Source organism: Salvia hispanica, chromosome 4 (genome assembly GCF_029641045.1).
Source record: "Salvia hispanica isolate PSC_SH4W2 chromosome 4, Shi_PSC_v1, whole genome shotgun sequence".
Classification (NCBI taxonomy): Eukaryota; Viridiplantae; Streptophyta; class Magnoliopsida; order Lamiales; family Lamiaceae; genus Salvia; species Salvia hispanica.
In genome coordinates, this window is record NC_142695.1 from 58,731,899 (window position 1) to 58,752,879 (window position 20,981).

General features: G+C 35.3%; 3 protein-coding genes across 4 annotated transcripts; 1 reads left to right on the forward strand and 2 right to left on the reverse strand.

Moving 5' to 3' along the window:
* Positions 1-307: 307 nt before the first annotated feature.
* LOC125195609 (uncharacterized) lies at positions 308-4,429 on the reverse strand. 2 transcript variants are annotated; one of them, XM_048093743.2, is made up of 4 exons: positions 3,254-4,429; positions 3,021-3,164; positions 847-2,844; positions 308-783 (listed from the first exon to the last, which is right to left on the reverse strand). In XM_048093743.2, the coding sequence occupies exons 1-4, from the start codon at positions 4,314-4,316 to the stop codon at positions 440-442; spliced, it is 3,549 nt and encodes a 1,182-aa protein (XP_047949700.2). In that variant the 5' UTR covers positions 4,317-4,429; the 3' UTR covers positions 308-439. The 2 variants fall into 2 exon arrangements, with proteins under 2 accessions (XP_047949700.2, XP_088926012.1); XM_089069886.1 differs by having other exon boundaries at positions 308-2,844.
* Positions 4,430-6,499: 2,070 nt separating this feature from the next.
* On the forward strand, positions 6,500-9,864 carry LOC125197231 (external alternative NAD(P)H-ubiquinone oxidoreductase B4, mitochondrial). Its single transcript, XM_048095947.2, has 10 exons — positions 6,500-6,674; positions 7,042-7,315; positions 7,535-7,741; positions 7,809-8,059; positions 8,136-8,355; positions 8,557-8,661; positions 8,747-9,004; positions 9,078-9,199; positions 9,456-9,575; positions 9,673-9,864. Exons 1-10 carry the CDS (start codon positions 6,586-6,588, stop codon positions 9,758-9,760), a joined length of 1,734 nt encoding a protein of 577 aa, XP_047951904.1. The 5' UTR covers positions 6,500-6,585; the 3' UTR covers positions 9,761-9,864.
* Positions 9,865-15,506: 5,642 nt separating this feature from the next.
* On the reverse strand, positions 15,507-16,113 carry LOC125193309 (uncharacterized). Its single transcript, XM_048091079.2, has one exon. It carries the CDS (start codon positions 16,046-16,048, stop codon positions 15,782-15,784), a length of 267 nt encoding a protein of 88 aa, XP_047947036.1. The 5' UTR covers positions 16,049-16,113; the 3' UTR covers positions 15,507-15,781.
* Between the last annotated feature and the right edge of the window lie 4,868 nt (positions 16,114-20,981).

Genomic DNA, 20,981 nt, shown 5'->3' on the forward strand with positions numbered 1-20,981 from the left:
AATATTTTCATATCAAATGACCTAAAAAAGGTTTTCCATAATAATTGGTGAGATTAGAGAAATTCTAGTAACGAGGATACGGATACTCAATCATACTCCTTCTGTCTCATTAAATATGCAATATTTGTTTTTCGGCACAGGATTTTATGTAGTGTTGTTTTGTGAGTTAGTGAAGTATGCAATATTTGTTTTTCGGCACAGGATTTTATGTAGTGTTGTTTTGTGAGTTAGTGAAGAGAGAGTAAAGTAAGAGAGAAGAGAAAGTAGAAGAGTATTGTTTCTATTTTTAGAAACGTTTCATTTGTAATGGGACAGGCCAAAAAGGAAAACATTTCATTTCTAATGGGACAGAGGAAGTACTATATTATCGTATCTATCGTGATAGATAAACGACAGCCTATAGATAGAAGCAAACTATCCTTACAAATGTGATATAGTCTTATTCCGAAAATCGGTGCTTGATTTTCTGCAGCTCTGCTAGAGCTTCTTTCATGTTAATCCTGTCACTAGGAGAGTCTGCTGAGCACATGAAAGCCAACTCCAATATGGATGATGTGCATTCCACAATTCTGTCGCCATGTTCTTCCTCAACATTTGTGAGTAAATTGACATCTATAACTTGATATGTTGATTGTGGAACTGAGCTTTGAATCCAACTCTTTAAGCTTAGATCACCAGCAAACATATCGTCGCTTGGTCTTTTTCTCGTAAAGGTTTCCATCAATAGCACCCCATAGCTGTAGACATCGCATCTTGTGGAGACTAGCCCTTGTAAACCGTACTCTGCATCACAAAATAAAATCATCATTATCGTAAAAGAACAATCAATGAAGAATAACAATTCACCTGGAGCAATGTAGCCCAATGTCGCCAGGGTGTTTGTTATCAAGACGCTCTCTCCCTCGCCCAACAGTTTTGATACACCAAAATCGCTCACGCGAGCAACCATGTCGTCATCTAACAAGACATTACTAGGCTTCAAGTCGCAATGAACGATTGCAGTGGAGTAGTCATGGTGAAGATATTCCAACGCAGACGCCACATCAATCGCTATGTTCAACCTCTGTACGAAATCCAAGAAATAGTTGTGCGAATACAACCATTTGTCAAGGTTTCCCTTTGGCATGTATTCAAGTACCAAAGCCTTGAATTCTTCATTGGAGCAGCTGCTTATGACTCTGACCAAATTCCTATGACGAATGCTGCGTAGAACTTCACACTCAACGTCGAATCTGCTCCTGAAACCACCTTCCGATTGCTGTTTAAACACCTTTACAGCAATGGCACTCCCATCTTCGAGAATCCCTCTATAAACAGAACCAGAGCTTCCCACGCCTAGTAAATTGCTTTCGTTGAATTGTTGAGTTGCTCGTAAGAGTTCATAATACGAAATTCTTTCCGGTACAACCGACAAAGTTGCATCAGTTGCTTTAGCATTCCTTCTGTTTCTGAGGAAAACAAATCCCAAACACAGAACTGTGGTAAAAACCACAACCCCTACTAGAATGAACAAAGCAAATTCCACCTTCTTCCTCTTTGATCTGTGTTTTTGGACAACAGGACAAGGTGCGACGCCGAATCTTGAAACTCCACATAGTGCTTTATTACCCTTAAAGGATTCCATTGTGAAGTTCACAAAACAACCACCACTGGGAATTTCTCCACTCAGGGCATTGAAAGAGAGGTTGAGATCGTCGAGGTGTTGAAGTTTCTGCAAAGATTTTGGCACCGAACCAGAGAGGTTGTTAAAGGAGAAGTCGAGAGTTTCCAAACTTGTCATCCCCCCAATGGAGTCTGGAATTGAACCTTCAAGTCTGTTATGTGCTAAACAAAGTTCAACCAAATTTTGCAAACTACCAAATGTGCTTGGGATAGACTTTGACAATTGATTCATTGATATATTTATATAAATGGCTGCAGCTAAATTACCTACCTCTGGAGGTAGGAATCCGGTCAACGAATTACCGGATAAGTCTAGCATCAGCAGATCCTTCAGCCGCCACAAGCTTGACGGTATGGTTGAAGTCAGCATGTTAGAGTCTAGGAAAAGTCTGCGTAAGGATGAGACATTTCCTAAACATTTTGGAATTCCACCCGACAATTGATTTACACTCAAACTCAATTCGAAGAAGCTGTGTAAATCACACAGACCATATGGAATATAGCCTCTCATGTTGTTGTCATCTAACAGTAAGCCCTGGAGGTCCGACAAATGCTTTAGTGTAGTCGGAATATTACCAGACAAGTGATTGTTGCTTAAAGAGAGTTTAACCAAGCTGGTCATATTCCCGATTTCGGCAGGAATCGTTCCCTTTAATCTGCAGCCAAACGCACCGAATATTTGTAGGTGGGAGGACAAGTTCCCAATGGAAGATGGAAGTGTGCCATCAAGTGGATTTTCACTGATGTCCAAATTATTCAACAATCTGCAGTTTGTCAATGAAGTAATGAAGCTCACTTCTGAAGATGATGATCCGGTCGTCAAATTGTTGCCTGCCACGTTCAATAATTCCAGATATCTTAGGCTTCCGAGAGAGTGAGGCAATATGCCTGTGAATCTGTTAACACTGAGATCCAGATGTATGAGTTGGGAACAGTTGGAAATGGAGTCCAGTATTCGTCCGCTGAAGTCATTACCACTAAGGTAGATATATTGAACGAAAGGAGAGCCGCTGCAGATGTCAGCTGGAAGAGCACCTCTCAGACCAGTTGATGTAAGTGAAAGAACTGCAAGTGTTGAGATGTTAAAAACCTCAGGTGGAACTGAACCACTCAACATGTTCATGTCTAGGTCCAGTTCTTCCAGCCTGTGAAGACGTTGGCCGAGTTCTCTTGGTATAGCGCCTGTCGTACCAAAAAATATATAAATGATGATTCTACTGTAGTTTCATCGTTAGATGATAATTTTTATATGAAAGAAGCAAGAACTAAAGAATAATAAAATGAGAAAAATGTTTTGATAAATTGAACAATGAGAGATATAATGTATTCCTTAGTCTCTCATTAAATGGTGTTTATACCTGTGAACTTGTTGTTGTCGAGATCCAGCTTTGTTAGCATCGTAAGATTCCCAAGTTCTCTTGAAAGGCTCCCATAAAGTTTATTTCTCCATAGTTGTAAAGCTTGCAATGAAGAGATATTGAAGATACTGAGGGGCAATGTGCCTGTGAAAAGATATATGACTTGGATTTGAAACTTTCTCAAAAACAAAGCAAAATCTTATATTTGTATACTTGCAGTAAGTGAATTATACCAGTTAAATGGTTGTCTGGGAGCTGTAGAAGTTGGAGAGATTTTAAATCTCCAATCGATGCGGGTATCTGTCCACTAAAATAATTGATACCCAACGACAGATGCTTAAGTTGCGAACATCCCGACAGATTTGATGGAATTTGGCCACTCAGTTGATTTTCACCAAGGTAAATTATTTCAATAGATGGAAGGTTGGCACACAGATCATTTGGAAGATTGCCACTCAATTCATTTGATACTAAAGATAAAGCTCTTAAGGTAGATATGTTAAATAGTGAAGATGGTATGTTGCCTGAGAGATGATTGTCTTGAAATGCCAAATATTCCAGTCTTTGAAGTCCAGACATCTCTGGTGGGATTATTCCTTCAAGTGAATTGGAAGAAAAATCAAGATGATACAGATTTGTTAAGTTGGAGATTGATTTTGGAATAGAACCTGTGAAACTGTTGTTTCTCAGAGATAAGTACTCGAGTTTAGGTAAGAAAGACAACCATGATGGTATAATGCCTGAGAGATGATTATATTGAAATGCCAAATATTGCAGTCTTTGAAGTTTACACATCTCTGGTGGGATTATTCCTTCAAGGGAATTTTGAGAAAAATCGAGGTAAGACAGATTTGTTAAGTTGGAGATGGATTTTGGAATAGAATCTGTGAAACTGTTATTTGTCAGAGATAAGTAGTGGAGTTTGTGTAAGAAGGACAACTGGTTAGGCAAAGTGCCTGTGAAATTGTTTCCTCCAAGGTCGAGTGAAACGAGGAAGGAGAGGTTTCCGAGGTGTGGTGGAATGGTGCCAGAGAGGCCCATGTTTGAGATGTTTAGGGCAGCGACTCTGTGGTGGCGCGTGCTGCATCTGACCCCGATCCAACTGCAAACGGAGCTTGATTTAGTCCAATTTGTGGTGAGTAGGGGATGAGGGTCTGAGGCAATGTGAGATTTTAGTGCTAGGAGGGAAGACTGATCAGTGGCAAGACTGGTGAATGTTTTGGCTGTGCCAGACTTTTGGGAAGTTAGTAGTAAAATTACTGAAACTGCAAAGATGTAATGTGAAGTTTTCTCCATGGCTGCAAATGTGGTGGAGTGTTCTCAGCAGCAGTGCCACACTAAATAGAATGGACTCTAGTGTTATCGAATGTGTAAGACAACGGATGTGGATTTGTAGACTAATCGAGCTTTTTCTCATAATGGATTAGTTTGGTCTGTGATCGACTAGTCTGGTCTGTAATATTGGTGCTTTAAAGGGCTGCGATCACCTGTTGTGGTGGGGCGCATGGCAGGGGCTGTTGTCCCTCACACCCCATTATTTTATAAGAAAAATATTAATTTTATTTAATGAATAAAATAATATGGTGTGATGGACAGCAGGGCGGTTGTGCACCCTCCACGGCATGGGATCTCATCCCTGCTTTAAATGGTGTCCTAGGGAAGAAGTCAACTCTGAATAACAAGGACCAAAGGGGCACTAAGATAGGGGATTGATTGCTACGGCCTTCAATGCAAGAAAATGTGTTCCTCTTTAGCTGTGTACTTTTCTCTGACTTATAAATTCAAATACATGTGGTAGAAAATTTTGCCCCTCAAAGTAGAGAATTTGAAAAGTACTACACGAACTCATTCCACTGACTAATTCCGTTCGCATATCATTTACAAACTCATTTCACTTGTATATCATTTAAAACTAATATATGTATGAGTGAGATTTATATTCCACTAACTTTCTTTCACTCGCTTTTCTTGGCAATTCTTAAAACCAGTGCCGGAAAGAAATGGAGACTCTTATTCGCGGACGAAGGGAATAATATGTTAAAAAAAACTTTTATTAATCACACAACTTTAAAATAATTATAAAAAATATACTCCCTCTGTCCCATTAGAAATGAAACGTTTGCTTTTTCACACGTGTTTTGAAAAAATAATAATAAATAGTTAAAGTGGAGAAAGAATAAAGTAACAAAAAGAGAATAATATAAAGGGGACTCTCCTCTACATTATTCTCTCTCTTACTTTATTTTTTCAACACTTTAGTTATTTATTACTCCCTCCGTCCCATTGAAGATGACCCACTTTCCTTTTTGGTTTGTCCCAATCAAGATGACCCATTACTTAAAATGGAAACACCTTTATCTCTACTTTATTCCTTCTCTCTTACTTTACTCTCTCCTCTTACCACACAAAATATAACTGCATAAAATCTCGTGCCGCCCAAGAAAGGGGTCATCTTCCTTGGGACGGAGGGAGTATAATTTATCCAAAACAATTGCGCAAAAGTAAACGTTGCATTTTTAATGGGACGGAGGGAGTATAAAATAACTTTATTGACTAAATAAGGTGGTAGGACACTAAGAACCTATTACTTCCTGAGATAGTATTCCACTGAGATTTTCTCCATAAACCTAAATTATAAGGGCATTGACAATAAGACTATCCTATTTTCAGCCTCATTTTCATCTATCATTTATTTCGCCATTTATGTTTTTTCCCTTTTAATTTTTGATTTAGAAAATTAAATAATATAGATTAAAATATAAATTTGATTTAAAAAAACACTATGATGATAATATGTTTACCTGATTAAAATTCCTATGTTTAACTTCAATTGTTACGCACCCTATTGATAAAGATAAAATAAGAATGAATGTATTTAGAGATATATTAATGTATTAGAATAAAATGTAAAACACAAAAAAATAAAAAATAAAAAATTTGATTACAGCCATATTTTGCAGCTGAAAAACGCTGCGATACTGCTTGAAATCAGCTGCAAAACGGGGCATGCCACAGTTGCAGCTAATTTTCCGGCAGCCTCCATTTGCAGCGAGTCGCAATAAGGCCGTGAAACGTGGCTTTATTGCGTATGTCCTAAAGAGAATGAAAATATATACTTATAAATAGAAAAATCCATCAATTGAAGCAATATATAGAAATTTAATACCAATTGTACAATTTTACGATATGTTACACGTCTAATATTTTTCAGTACTATTTTTTAAAAATCACGTGTAATTGAAATTAAGTTAATATTACCTTAATAACAAAAAAAATTCAATAATTTGATCAACATACTTAGAAAATTGCAGATCCCAGATGGCGCATAGCTGAGGTTAATATTTCCCCACTGAGCTATTCTCTTGCAGTTCTTAGTGAATACATAAAAGAAATATCTAAATATACTAAGTTTATTTCCTTTTTTGCTTCAATAAACACCTTCCATTCATTCATACATACAAATATACTTACAATTTTTTAGAAAAACATGTATAGCTGTTGAAAAAGTAGAGAAGATTAAATTAAAGTTGGATTTGTTCTTGTATTTCAAGAAAGTGCTCATACAATGAGTGGCTACAGATTTTATCAGAAAGCTTCAGAGGCTTATTACAGCCGTCCAAATCTCTATAATTTGCTTGTAGTTTCTACTGTCAGGTTTGTATTTTTGTATTATTTTTTTTAATGTATTTTGTAGCTTTTTTTCATTTTAATTGGTCACATGTTCATAAACTTTTATGTTTGTAAACGATGATTTCTAACCCGCGTTAAAAAATGAACGATTATATCATAATTTGATATTTTTCTCAATTGTGCCGTGATCTCGGATTTGAGGAAAGTAAGTCTGACGTGGCAAATGGAAAATACACCCGGTCAAAGCCATGTCATTAATTTTATAAATTAAAATGGCGTCATTTAATTCACGTAGTCAGTCACGTTTTTAATTTTAGACACATGTACATGTGACGACGATAAATCAAAATACACGTGTTCTCTTATACTGATGTGGAGATTGCTTGTGAAGTGGTGGAGGGCTACTGGCATTCTCAAGCAGTAGCCCGGCAAGAACCGCGTACCCTGACGCTGGCGGGGCCCACGTCAGGAAGAAGAAGGTGGTGGTGCTGGGAACCGGTTGGGCCGGCACTAGCTTTCTCAAAGGCTTGAAACATCCTTCTCTTGAAGTCGAGGTTGTCTCTCCCAGAAACTACTTCGCCTTCACTCCTTTGCTTCCGAGCGTCACCAATGGCACCGTGGAGGCTCGCAGCATTGTCGAGCCAATCCGCAACATTGTCAGAAAGGTGAGGCTCATCGCGTTTACGGTAGCATCCCACCAAAAATATTCACATTCGTGGACTATACTGGTATTAATGCAGGATTGGTAAAGTATGACACAGAAAGAGAAAAATGGGCAAAGTAAGATAGAGAACGAGAAAAAGTTGTGAAAAAGTCTCCATAAATACTAATTTTGGTGGACAGACCAAAATGGAAACTGAAACTGTTTACGTTGTTTCTTGCAGAAAAAGTTCGGTGTTCAGTTCAGGGAAGCCGAATGCTACAAAATCGATACGAAAAACAAGAAGGTGCATTGCAAATCCACACCACAGAACAAAATAGGTGGGAGTGAAGACTTCACCGTGGATTACGACTACCTAGTGATAGCGATGGGGGCTCGTTCCAACACGTTCAACACCCCCGGTGTCGTTGAGCACACATACTTTCTAAAGGTAAATACACCACGCTTGTCTAGAGCGTAAACGGGATGCATTATACAATACATAAACACTTTTGCAGGAAATCGAAGATGCGCAGAAGATAAGGAAAACGGTCATAGACTGTTTCGAGAGGGCAAGCTTACCGAACGTAAGTGAAGACGAAAGGAAGCGGATTCTGCATTTCGTAGTGGTTGGAGGAGGCCCGACCGGGGTGGAGTTCGCTGCTGAGTTTCACGACTTTGTCATCGAGGATTTAGCAAAGCTATACCCGAAGCTCAAGAGCTACGTTACAATCACTCTTCTTGAGGCTGGAGACAACATTCTCAACATGTAAAGAGACTTCAAAAACACGGTTAAACCGTATATGTTGCGTTCGTGCATTGATGCGTTTCGTGCTCGTTTGTAGGTTTGACAAGAGGATTACGCAGTTCGCGGAAGATAAATTCAAGAGGGACGGTATTAGCTTAAAACTCGGCTCGATGGTAACAAAAGTGACGGAGAAAGAGATATGCACGAAAGAGAGAGCTACCGGGCAGAATGTGTCTATACCGTACGGGATGGTTGTTTGGTCGACCGGTATTGGAACTCGGCCCGTTGTGATGGATTTCATGAAGGAGATTGGACAGGTTTGTGCTCTAAACCATCCAATTATACCTGCATGAATAAGAACTTGAGTAAAGGTCAATTTTGGTCCTAAACATATGACCAAAATACGAATTTGGTCCAAAGCATTCACCAGGTCCATAAAATTCGTATTATGTCATATGTTTATGACCAAAATTGATCTTTACTATAAGAAATATCACGCAACTTTCAAATGAAAGCAGAGCAATAGGAGAGTGTTAGCAACAGATGAATGGCTAAGGGTTGAAGGATGCGAAGACATATACGCGCTAGGCGACTGCGCTACTATCAATCAACGCAAAATCATGGTATATACGCGTTTCTCGAACGATACAATAAGTGATCAACAAATGTTTACTAATAAATCCAAACGGTGGATGAACGAATTACCAGGAAGACATTGCAGCGATCTTCAGCAAGGCGGACAAGAACAACACGGGAAAACTCAAGGCGGACGACTTCAACGAGGTGATCAACGACATAAGCGAGAGGTATCCGCAAGTGGTGATCCATTTGAAGAAGCAGCAGGTCAAGAACTTTCTCCAGCTTCTCAAGAATGCGCAAGGGGAAGACGAAATGGATATCGAGAAGTTCAAAGTAGCACTCTCGGCTGTCGATGCGCAGCTGAAAAATCTTCCTGCAACGGCACAGGTTCAAACGGATGCGTGATAATTTTGCGCATGATTTTTCGTCTACTGACGAAAAACCGGTTTCGTTATTATAGGTTGCTGCTCAGCAAGGCTCGTATCTCGCTGATTGTTTTAACCGAATGGACGACTGCGAGATAAATCCTGAAGGCCCGTTGAGGTTCCGGGGATCAGGAAGGCATCGCTTCAAGGCATTCAGGTAGAACCAGGAATATAGATTCTTGAAAGACTAAAGCTCATTTGTGGTAACATATGGTGATTTTACGATTTTGGTCCAAAATATTATCTTTTGCATTTTTGCATCCTAAACAAATAAAAACGGTCCGGAATTAGTCGATTTTGGATGCATCCGTCAAATTATTAACGGTCAACGACAATTAAGTGAATTTTGACTGGATTAACAACTTTTTATTATAATATTTACGATCCTAACACTTATCTTGTATAATTGCAAGGTACAAGCATCTAGGGCAGTTCGCCCCGTTGGGGGGCGAACAGACTGCAGCTCAGCTTCCGGGAGACTGGGTTTCGATAGGCCACAGCACGCAATGGCTCTGGTACTCGGTCTACGCCAGGTGACAATCTGCACAAGCACATACATTAGATTGCAAACATTTTATTATATACTGCCATGTTATGTCTACACTCACCGTTCGCGTGTATGTTGCGCAGCAAGCTAGTCAGCTGGCGGACGAGAGTGCTGGTGGTCACGGACTGGGTAAGGCGATTCGTATTCGGAAGAGACTCAAGTAAAATTTGAAATGAGCTGAGTTGTAATAAACTTTTTAGCTTATGCATTTCGACATAAACTTTTTACACTTATTTGTTACATTTTCTTAAAATTCGTATCGAGTCAATGAAAGATTTAATCCTAGACACAGAGAGCATAACACACTTAAATTTGATCTCTTTCCCTTTTTTATTCAAATATCGAGTTTGTCAAAATTGCCTAAAATTGCATTCAGTTCTTATTAAGTTGACGTTACGAAGAAATTGCACAAAAAACAAAGAAACTTCGCTACACACAATAAATTTAAGAGAACCAACGAGTAGCGAGCTTTGTCTGTGATACATTTCCCGCCAAAACGGAATCAATAAAAATCAAACAAATTACAAACAACTCACAATCCAAAGAAAGAACACTAAGAAAAGCATAAAGTGAAAATAAGATAACATAAGACATAGGTCACATTTATTATCAAAATAGTAAAAATATGATGAAAATTGTTGATAGCAGTTAGGCCGATCCATCGACACAGAGCCACTGGCCAACGAAGACTGAGTCACAGTTGATATTGGGATTGATGGCCAAGAAATCATCAAGTGAGAGATTGAAATCTTGAGCCACACTTGTGCATGTTTCACCACTCACTTGTCCATGGACCGAGTTGCAAACGACATCGGCGTCTTGCTTTTTGAATCCCACTGATCAAAGCGGGAGTAATTAGTAAAAGACGAAAGAATAGTTCGTTACATGCTCACTAGAGAGAGTAAAGAGTCAAAGCGAAAAATGGTCTCTTAAGAAATGAAGTTTTGAGAACCGTAATTTTATTATAAAAGATAAAGTGCGATTAATAAAAACCCGGTGATCAGATAATTATTGAAATAATTTGAAATATTATAGTAGTTTGATAAGCAATGTAAAATTACTGAATTCGTTGTGTAGTTAACTGCGGTAGAAAGAAAATTTGTTTTGAGATAATTCAGTTACACAACGAATTCAGTAATTTTTACGTAGTAAAAATGAGGAGATTAATTTAAAATAAGGAAAACTTACTGCCGCGGTTAACACTCTCAGCCGAAGAAATCATAAGAACAAGAGTGAAAAGGAGAGCCAATTTGAAGAAGGCATTGTTAGTTTGATGAGCCATTAATTTCTAATTAATGATATATATTTCTCAAAATGAATGTTTAGTTTGAGTAGTGATGAATGCCTTAAGTGTGTTTTCCGTGAGTATTTATAAGAAGAAATTAACACATTGGAAATATCGATCTTTAATTAATATTGTGCTTATTGTGGACATTTGGAATATGACTATTCATTCCTGTTAATTGATTATTATTTCTATTTAAAAGTTATACTAGTTTATAATAAAACTATGGAGGTACATTATGATCGGCTACACAAACTTATTTTAGTAAATATAAATATATTAAAGAAATTAATTAATGTTAAATAATTACATTTTAATAATCATCCGAAGCTAGTTTAAAATATAAAATTTTTATTTCATTTTATAAAAGTGAATCCAAAAATATAATTTGAAAAAATCTTACATGAACAGGTTTTTTAGCATCATTCTACAATTTATGAGATGATGACAAGAATTACTAACGTGATTTCCATGCACTAATGTTGCCGGATATGTTTCACCATCTTTTTGGAAATTCTTTTTTTTTTTATTATTGTTAATCTATGGAATAAACAAATGTGATAAAAATCACATTGTTACATATGCCACATCAAAGTGAAATTTGTAGTTTAATTATGCCGTTCTAGTTACAATGTTAATTGATGAATATAAATAATTTCGATCAGACCAACAATTTGTATATTTTGATGGAATGTTTTGCCGGCAAAAAGATCACACATGATAGTAGAATTGAACTATATTCTTCATAAATATAACCATTCGCGTGGAAATTGATTTTGATTATTATGACCCAATTTTCTTAAACATTTTTGAATAAACTCAAACATTTGCCACAAACATTTTGATTATCAGCGACTCAATTTGATTCCAAATACACAATTAGATAATTATTTGTCCATCTAATAAGTTATCAATTGTCACTTGTCAGTATGTTAGTTAAATGTCAATCTCTTTTGATGCCAAATTACTAGGACAAGTTCTAAATTAGATGTCTTAGCCAGTTACTATATTCCTTCGTACACCAGTAATTACAATATTTCGCGGCCAACAGATTTATCTGTAAAACATTCTTGTGGAATGGGAGAATTAATATTAAATAATTTGATTATAAAAAACTTTGTATTATTTTATTTTATTTTATTATAAATTATAAATTAAATCAAATGTATCAATCAAAATTTATCTGTAAAATATGAAACAATATGTCAAAAGTTGGTGAATAGTAAAAAGGTGTTGTGCTAATGTGTAGCTAACAGTATTTTTCTAGTTACACCACTATATGGATAAATTATAATGCTAGTGAATTTTAAGCATTGACCTAGAATGGTACTCCTATAAGTTGCATTTTATGGGACAATAATTGGAAGTTTATATAATTGTCTTTTCAAATAATTTTCTTTAATCGTTGCGAAAAATCTTGTATGCTTATGAGTATACAATAATTAGTTCTTCTTTCATGACAATACATACAGACATATACAAAAAAATTATAATGATATTTCTATATTATTATTGACCATTATAGATTATTGAAATTAGTGATAGGTCCACATATATAATGCATGACAACCCATATTCCACTCTAATTCATAAAGTATCTATTAGCACTCACATGACATTCAGATAGTACTCCCTCCGTCTCCGATTAAGAGTCAAACTTTGATCGGACACGGATTTTAAGAAATATAAAGAAAAGTTGGTTGAAAAAGTTAGTGGAATGTAGGACCCACTTTTTTATATTGGTTTTATAATAAAATGCGAGTGAAGTGAGTTAGTGGAATGTGAGACCTACTTACCATTTATAGTAAAAATGAAGTGTGACTTTTAATTGGGGACGAACTAAAATGGAAAAGTGTGACTCCTAATCGGGGACGGAGGGAGTACTTATTTTGCCAAAACAAATTTGTTACACAAACTTAACCAATATTAAAGGAAAACAAACACACAAATAGACATCTTATAACAACAATGCTTATTATTAATCAACAACATACATAACTTAAGTCCGTATTCAGTCCCTTAGGCCCGGCGCCCTAGCCAGACGCCGGCTAAACAGACAACTTAGAGTAAAAAGGTCTCGAATTCGAATCTCACCAGTACAGACCATAACTAAAACAAAAGCAAAGAAATGAAACTACACACTTATTATTGAAAATCACATTTAATTTATTTAATTCTCCATCATCATGATGATATGGTTCACAAATGGATGAAACCAAATCTAGATGGAGAAGCCATCGACACAAAGCCATTGAGAAATGAAAATCTTGTCGCAGTCGAGGTTGGGATTGATGGCTGTGAAGAAATCAGTGGTGAGATTAAAGGATTTTGTGATGCTGAAGCAAGTGTCACCATCTGCTGCTCCATATGGATCAGTGCATATTAGAACTGATTTTGCCTTGCCATCACCAGCTGCTCAATTAAATTCAACAAAATATTATACTCAAATGCTTAATCAAATTAAATCACGTAATACCACGAAAATATTAGTATTTTTTAGTTTAATTAAAGGTAAAATTATAATTTCATAGAGTAATTTTTTTTATAAAAAAAAAAACTTCCAAATCGATGTTGTTTGATGTCTACTTAAAAAAACTACAGAACGATTGGTGACCATGGCATTTTGAGCTGATTCCAGGATAAAATTAGGTTGTTCTGGCGATATGAGGAAATGTCTACTTCCACATAGGACTCACAAATACATTCGAAATCTAAGCAATAACACTAATAATGAGTCATCGATAAATAGTACTAGGTTGCACTCCTCTATTTGCGGGTCATACCTTATCGAGGTCTATTTTTTTCGGAAAGAGTATCTTTTACCCATCAACACTGTTCGTTATACATGTTAACAACAATAGTCACTTTAGTTTTTTGGCAACTGTCATTTTTAATCACAAGAAGTGTCCAAACTTTGTTACTTTTACGTATAGTAAATGTCACTTTTTACTTTTGAAAACTATATCAGTAGACTCGGACTATAGCATTAATCACTCTACTACTAATTTAACACGTGTACACAACAAATGTGACTCTTGTTCATAACATGAGTCACTTTCACAACAGCTAATTGTCACATTTTCTTAGAGGTTTTGGTGAGGAAAGGGCTCATGCAACATTGATTGAGATGTCCTCTGGTCTAATTATGGAGTAGGATATATGTACATATACCTAATTGAAATAATTGACAATTGCACCATGTAAAATTAATTAGATAAATAAATAAAAGAATCTTACATTTGGGAAGCACTCGACTTTCGGCAACATGCACTAAAACAAGGGCAAGAAGAAAAACTGCAACACTAAGAAAAGCCGTTGCCTTACTGTAATTAGCCATTTGATCTAATTAGCTTATAATTATAAGATTACCAAGTTAATATTGTGAGATAAATTTGTGTTTTGGGATCAATAATTTGTGGTCGTATTTATAGGAAAATCATTGGTTTCCACGAGGTAAAAAACGCCGGCTTTCCTAATTTTTCACTCCATTTTCAGTATTTTAATTTGCATTGTGAAACAAATTACTGTAGATTATATTTATATTTGTGTACAAGATCACCAATGGAGGTTCACTATATATATAAAAGTTGGGCATTTTCATTAGTTTTGGTCATAGGCGGACGCAGAATTTTAATATTGGAGGGTCCAAACTAATGTTAACAATTTTTACATATTTTTAGTATTGAAAATGGGTGGGGGGTTCCGTGGGACCCCCATGCCCCAACGTGGATCCGTCTCTTGGTTTTGGTAATACGCAATTAGATGTATAGTAAATGCTTAATAATTATATAATAATGTTAAAAATATTGAGGTATCTGTCACTGAAGATGAACAAAGTAGCTTCTTTTTCTAATTTAATCTATGTTACAATCAATATTGTTTAATTAGTTTATTGGTGGATATTTTGGAAATATTCTCTTCGTATTGAATTAAAAATATTTCGTTGTTTCTATGTTTATTCCTTAATTTGAATTACTCATTTGGATCACATAGCTTCATGAGCTACAACAACATATGAAGACGACTTTGGAACTTTTCAGCTGGTAGAATTAATTTTACCACAAGTGTTCGAGTTACTTCTTTACTATTACTATTGCTATTGTTGATGTCACTTCTTTAGTTAAGAGGTGCTTTTTTTTTTGTCTAGTGCTGATTTATATAGACAAAGTAATTATACTAAAACAATTTATCGAAAATTAGAAAACCGCGTGCTTAACATGCACTATTAGTCGAGATGAGAGAGTGTAGTGCGCGCTAGCATATGAAATGGCTCGAAGTCGCGGGCTCCCACTGAAACACTAACTTGCAACACGACCCACGACCATCATATTCCAACTGAACATGTGCGAAACGTCACGTTCCAAGTGCCCTAAGAGAGCACCAGTATAATCTAAAGCACGAAAATTTCTAGAATCGTATATTTTCAATACGATTTATCAAAGTGTTATTATTCCAAAAATATTAGCAAAACGGTTGATCCAAATTGATGAAAGAATTCATTCAATTTGTGTATAAACCATTTGATTCTCATTAATTACCACTCCATTTGAATAATCACCTTATTGTAAATTTGTAATAGATGTCCCTATAGTAAATAAACAATAAAATTCAATAATTACTAACAAACAAAAATGAAAAAAAACAAAAGTTAGGTTTAATTAACTTCATTGTCCCATCTATTGTTGAGGCTACAACTTTACAAGTCATCATATACACAAATCTACACTATTTACAATCAAGTCCTTCATCTCCCAATATCTCCAATTTACCACCCCATATTCCCGATCCGGAGACCCGACCCACCCGACCCGACCCGCCGATCCAACTAATCTCAGCGGATTCATCCAAAACTCGGCAGATCGCTGAAATTACAATCCTGCCCCTGCGGGCAGTGGGGAATCCGGCGGTCAGCTCTGCCCCCAGCAGTTCAGGTACATGACTTGCCGGAGAGAATCGTCGGCCTGAGCCCTCCGATCGCCGGATCCGGCGGCGGCGGCGAGTCCTTCCATGTCGGTGCTGGAGAAGGGGCGGAGATCGGCGCCGGAGGAGGAGAGCAGGCGCTTCTTGCCGTGGTTGAGGGAATTGAGGCCGGATTTCAGCTTCTGCCCCTGCTCGGAGTGGCCGTTGACGACGGCGACGCTGGCGGCCATCCACACTCTGTTGAAGTAGCTCATCTTTGGAGGGTTTGATTTGGGAATTTCAGTCGAATTTGATGGATTTGATCGGATTTTTTGTGGCGTTGGTGGGAGATTGAAGGGGATTGGGGAGTCTATTTATAGAGTGGTGAGGGGTGATTTGGTAATTTTATAGGACTCTATTTTGGAATTTCTGAATCTTATCTCTATACGTGTTACAGGAATCTTGAATTTATCGTATCGCGAAACGAGACACGGACTGATTAATAGACGGATACGATATTTTATGTAATTTTATTTTGTGTGTCAGGTGGAAATAATAAAGTAAAAACGGGAATAATGTAGAGATAAAAGTGTTTTTCACTCTCTTCGTCCCACAATAAGAGTCATGTTTTGTTATTTCAGTACAATAACAGTTTTATTTTACTTTTACCATAAACGGTAAATAGGCTCTACATTCTGTCAACTTTTACACTCACATTTTATTATAAAATTAATCATATATGCAAGTGAGATCTCTATTCCACTAACTTATTCAACTCACTTTCGTTATATTTCTTAAAATCCGCATCATAACTAATAGTAGGACTTTTGTTATGGGATGGAGGGAATATTATTTTTTATATGGGTTATTTTAATTGGGAAAAAATTAAAGAGAAAAGTGAATTATCTTCGTTGGAACGGAGGGGGTATAAGTTATTTCAGGCAAGTGAATAACTCACGATATGATTCAATTGGATGATAAATTAGTTAATCAATCTTGATTGGATTAAGATAAAGTAAAATATTTACCACATCCTCTCTTATTATATGTGTGCTCACGCTTTTTCAACATGAGATTTTAATGAATGTTAGGTAAGTTTCTAGATCAATCACTTATTTATTGTGGACATAGTATATGAATTTAAAGTGAGGTAATTTCCAAATTAGTAGTACTAATTTGATCTAAAATACAACACTAGAAAATAGATAATAGAAACTCTTCTCAAATTTAATTGATTGGTATAAATTTTCAGATGTTTTAATTCTTTTATTGTTTTTTTTATTTTTTTTCCTCTATTTAATGTATTGAATAATACTCCCTCCGTCCATGAATAAGAGTCCCATTTTTCTATTTTGGTCCGTCCACGAATAAGAGTCCCGGTTCATAATTACCATAAATGATAAAGAGACCCCACATTCAACTAACTCATTCCATTCACATATCATTTAAAACTAATATATACAAGTAGGACTCTTATTCCACTAACTTTCTTCCACCTAGTTTTCTTAACATTTCTTAAAATCCGTGCCATTTTAATGAGACTGAGTATTTCATAAATTTTCTTTGTGTTAATTCAATTAATATTAGAGGAGAGAGTAAATATAAAGTGTAAATGGGACAAATAATAGAGATAGAATAGTGGGTGGGGCAGGTGTCGAGCTTATCCACCAAGTCACTATCATGCGACCAATGGGCGGCCCACAGCTTTCACTTCAGCCAATTGTTTAATACTGGTGGGCCCCACTCTAATCTCATTCACTTTTACTTTTGTATCCTTCCAATTTTGTTGTAATGTGAAAATTTGTCGTGTAGTAAATTGCGCCCCTTGGAAGAGTAATCGGCTGCCCATTGGCAGCAAACTAGTCTCCTCGTTACAAACTCCTAGACAAATAAAATATTTATTCAACAATATTTTTGTGGATAATAAATTCATATCTAATTGCGTATTTATAATTAATTAATGATACTTATACTCACTTTTCTTACCAGCAATATTGAATTTAAGTATAGTCGAGAGATCGACTGATTCTACTGTCAGTCTATGCGAACTGGAAAATCTCATTAAATTTGATATTTGGAGTTATCGTTGATTCTATGATGCAGTGAGTTCGCCGTTCTTCCTAACGCATTTTACATCATCTATCGTCGGGGGATCGACTGATCCTACCACCGGTCCATGATAATCAGAAATATTCATTAAATTTGATTTTTGGAGTTGTTGCAGATTCTACGATATAGTGAGTTAACCAATCCATTTATCACATTTCATATTTTTTATCTATCATCTATCGTCAGTTTCTTTTGATACATCGTTTTATGTTTACATAGATAATAATGACCTTTTTCGCTGTATTCGATCATATACGGTTAATTTTTTGGATCGGTCTATTATTGACTAAAATGAGGATTCTTACTTAAATTACACTTGAACCCTTGTATATAGTTATGATTTTGATCCAAATTATAAACGATCATATTATTAGTATAAACAAACTTGTGTTCTTGGAGATATGTAGCATCAAACAAAAAAAAGAAACTACCGTTGAGAAAGTGGGCAAATTCATGAATGTATATTATTGTATCAACACGTGCGATCTGCACGGGCAAACCAACCACACTTCACCTCAAATTCCCCACTTACAAAATTGTCACTCCCACGTGCACAAAATAATCCAATTAGTATTATTTTACTAGTATCAAATAAAGTTGCTTCTATTTGAGAGATTATATAAGAATTACTCTAATAAATGATGTTTAGTTGAATATCTTTTAAATTCAGTCATGTCATTTAAGAAAAATTAAACAATGCTCATTAGAATAGGAAAGTAAAATGTAATTAGATTTTAGTTTAGCTTTTGTTTTAGCATATATAAGGCATCTCATTGTAAATTGTAATAATTCCAGATATAGGCTTCTCATTGTAAATTGTAATAATTCTAAAATGTAGTCAATAAAGAAATTATTCCTTTTCTCTTCTCTCTCACAATCGACGGTTTCTCTCATTGTTTCTTCTTCCTCCTTCCATGGAGGTTTCTTCACTTTATTCAATTCTCAATATTTTACACTCATGGTCTCATTTTTGGCTATTAAATTTTTAGATGGCTTTGAGATATTGTAATTTATAATCTTTTATAATTATACTACTCTATTATTTATTATTAGAAGAAATTATCCTATATGTGAGGAATCTCGCATGAATCCAGAAAATAGCGAACAACATATAACAAATACTAGTATAAGTGAGTTGAGTTACATATCATATTTTTTATTATTAAAATTAGATTGTTGCTTTCAGACCTAAATTTATCCAATTCGTGAGGTTGCTAATATTTGACCAAACTTCCAACATCTAAATAAAATAAAATGTAACGTTTAATTCTGGTTAAAATGTGAGGTTATGATTACTTTTGCCTCCATTATTGCTACCACTTTGTTGCTTTCGAATCTAAAAAGATTCATAATATCTATTTGTATATTAATCACCACAATCGATTTCCACTTCTAATTATTCCACATTAATAATTTTATAGGGACCTTATATTGATTAGTAAATGGATAAGGACATAATCAAGAGCACCCAACAATATTAATAGTGGCAAGTTGGAATATCAATGCAATTGTAATAAATAATTTGGGGGCTAATTAAAGAATTTAGGTGTGGTGTCATCAAACTATTGGTGATATTATTTTTTATTAGATTAATTTCTTCAATAAATTGAATCAAGGTTGTTTGACTGTTTCTGAAATTCAGGCACATTAAATAATTTAACATACTACGAAAGTTGATTGTGATTTGAAAGAAAAATTGAGCCAAAAAGAAATTTATTCAAAGAGGTGAAAAAGTCAAGGTCTACAATTAGATATCAAATGTGAAAGTACGGTTTTGCCCTTCTCTAGTTTCTTGATTAATGTATATGCGATTTAGAAAGAGCGATAGTTTGGATAAAAGAATTATGAAAATTATTGCCACCAAAATTCAATTGAATATTATAATTGTAAATTTATGAAAAAGTCACAAAAATATCTTTTTCGTAGGGTGTGATAAGGTCACAGATAAGGAGAGGCGATGATTAAGATTGAAAATAAAACGAAGACTTTAATAAGAGTATTGATTTATAGACTAGAACACTTATTGCAAATAATTTATTTACACGTTGATATGAGAATGACATATCATAATACTCCCTCCGTCCCGGCTAAGATGACACATTGCTTAGCCGGCACGGGGTTTTAGGAGTTATTGGTTAAAGTGTTTAATTGGAGAGAGAGAATGTGAGTGTAAGTATTAAAGTAGAGAGATAAAGAAAGATGAATATTTTAATAGAAGTGAGAAAAAATGGTTGAGTGTATTAATTGGAGAGAGAAAGTTACCAAAAAAGGAAATGTGTCATCTTAGTTGGGACAAACTAAAAAGGAAAACGTGTCATCTTAAGCGGAACGGAGAGAGTAGAAAACTATAGTCATCTAAATTAAAATGTGAGAATAGTACTAGTAATAAATTTAGACTATTATGTTTTACATAATGGTGGTGAATGTTACATTGTTACATAATACTAGTAATAGATATGTAACTATGATTTACTTCTCTTTAGTAGTAGTAGTAATAGTATTTTTTCTCTATAGTTTTCTTGGTTTCATTTTTGGCCCTTGGAAGTAACCCATATACGTATATATGCGCATGAGAAATTGATACTTCGTCCGTCCTATAATAGGAGTTATATTTAGTTATGACACGATTTTTAAGAAATATTCCATCTGTCCCATTAAATATGCAATATTTGAGAATCGACACGAGTTTTTATGTAGTGTTGTTTTGTGAGTTAATGAAGAGAAAAAAAAGTAGAGATAGAGATGTTTCCATTTTAGGAAACGTTTAATTTTTAATGGGACAATCCAAAACGGAAAACGAATCATCTTAAAGGGACAGATGGAGTATAAAGAATTAGTGGAATATGAGTCTCACTTATATATATAGTTTTATAATAAACTATGAGTGGAATAAATTAGTGCAGTCTGAGACATACTTACCATTTATGGTAAAAGTGAATTATGACTCTTATTATTGGACGAACCGAAATGACAAAACACGACTCTCATTATAGAATGAAGGGAATATATAAATACATAAATAATCTTCAAAGATATAATTACATACAGGGTAAGTATTTATCTTAAGAAAGTATAAACTCGACTAAACTTCAATATAAC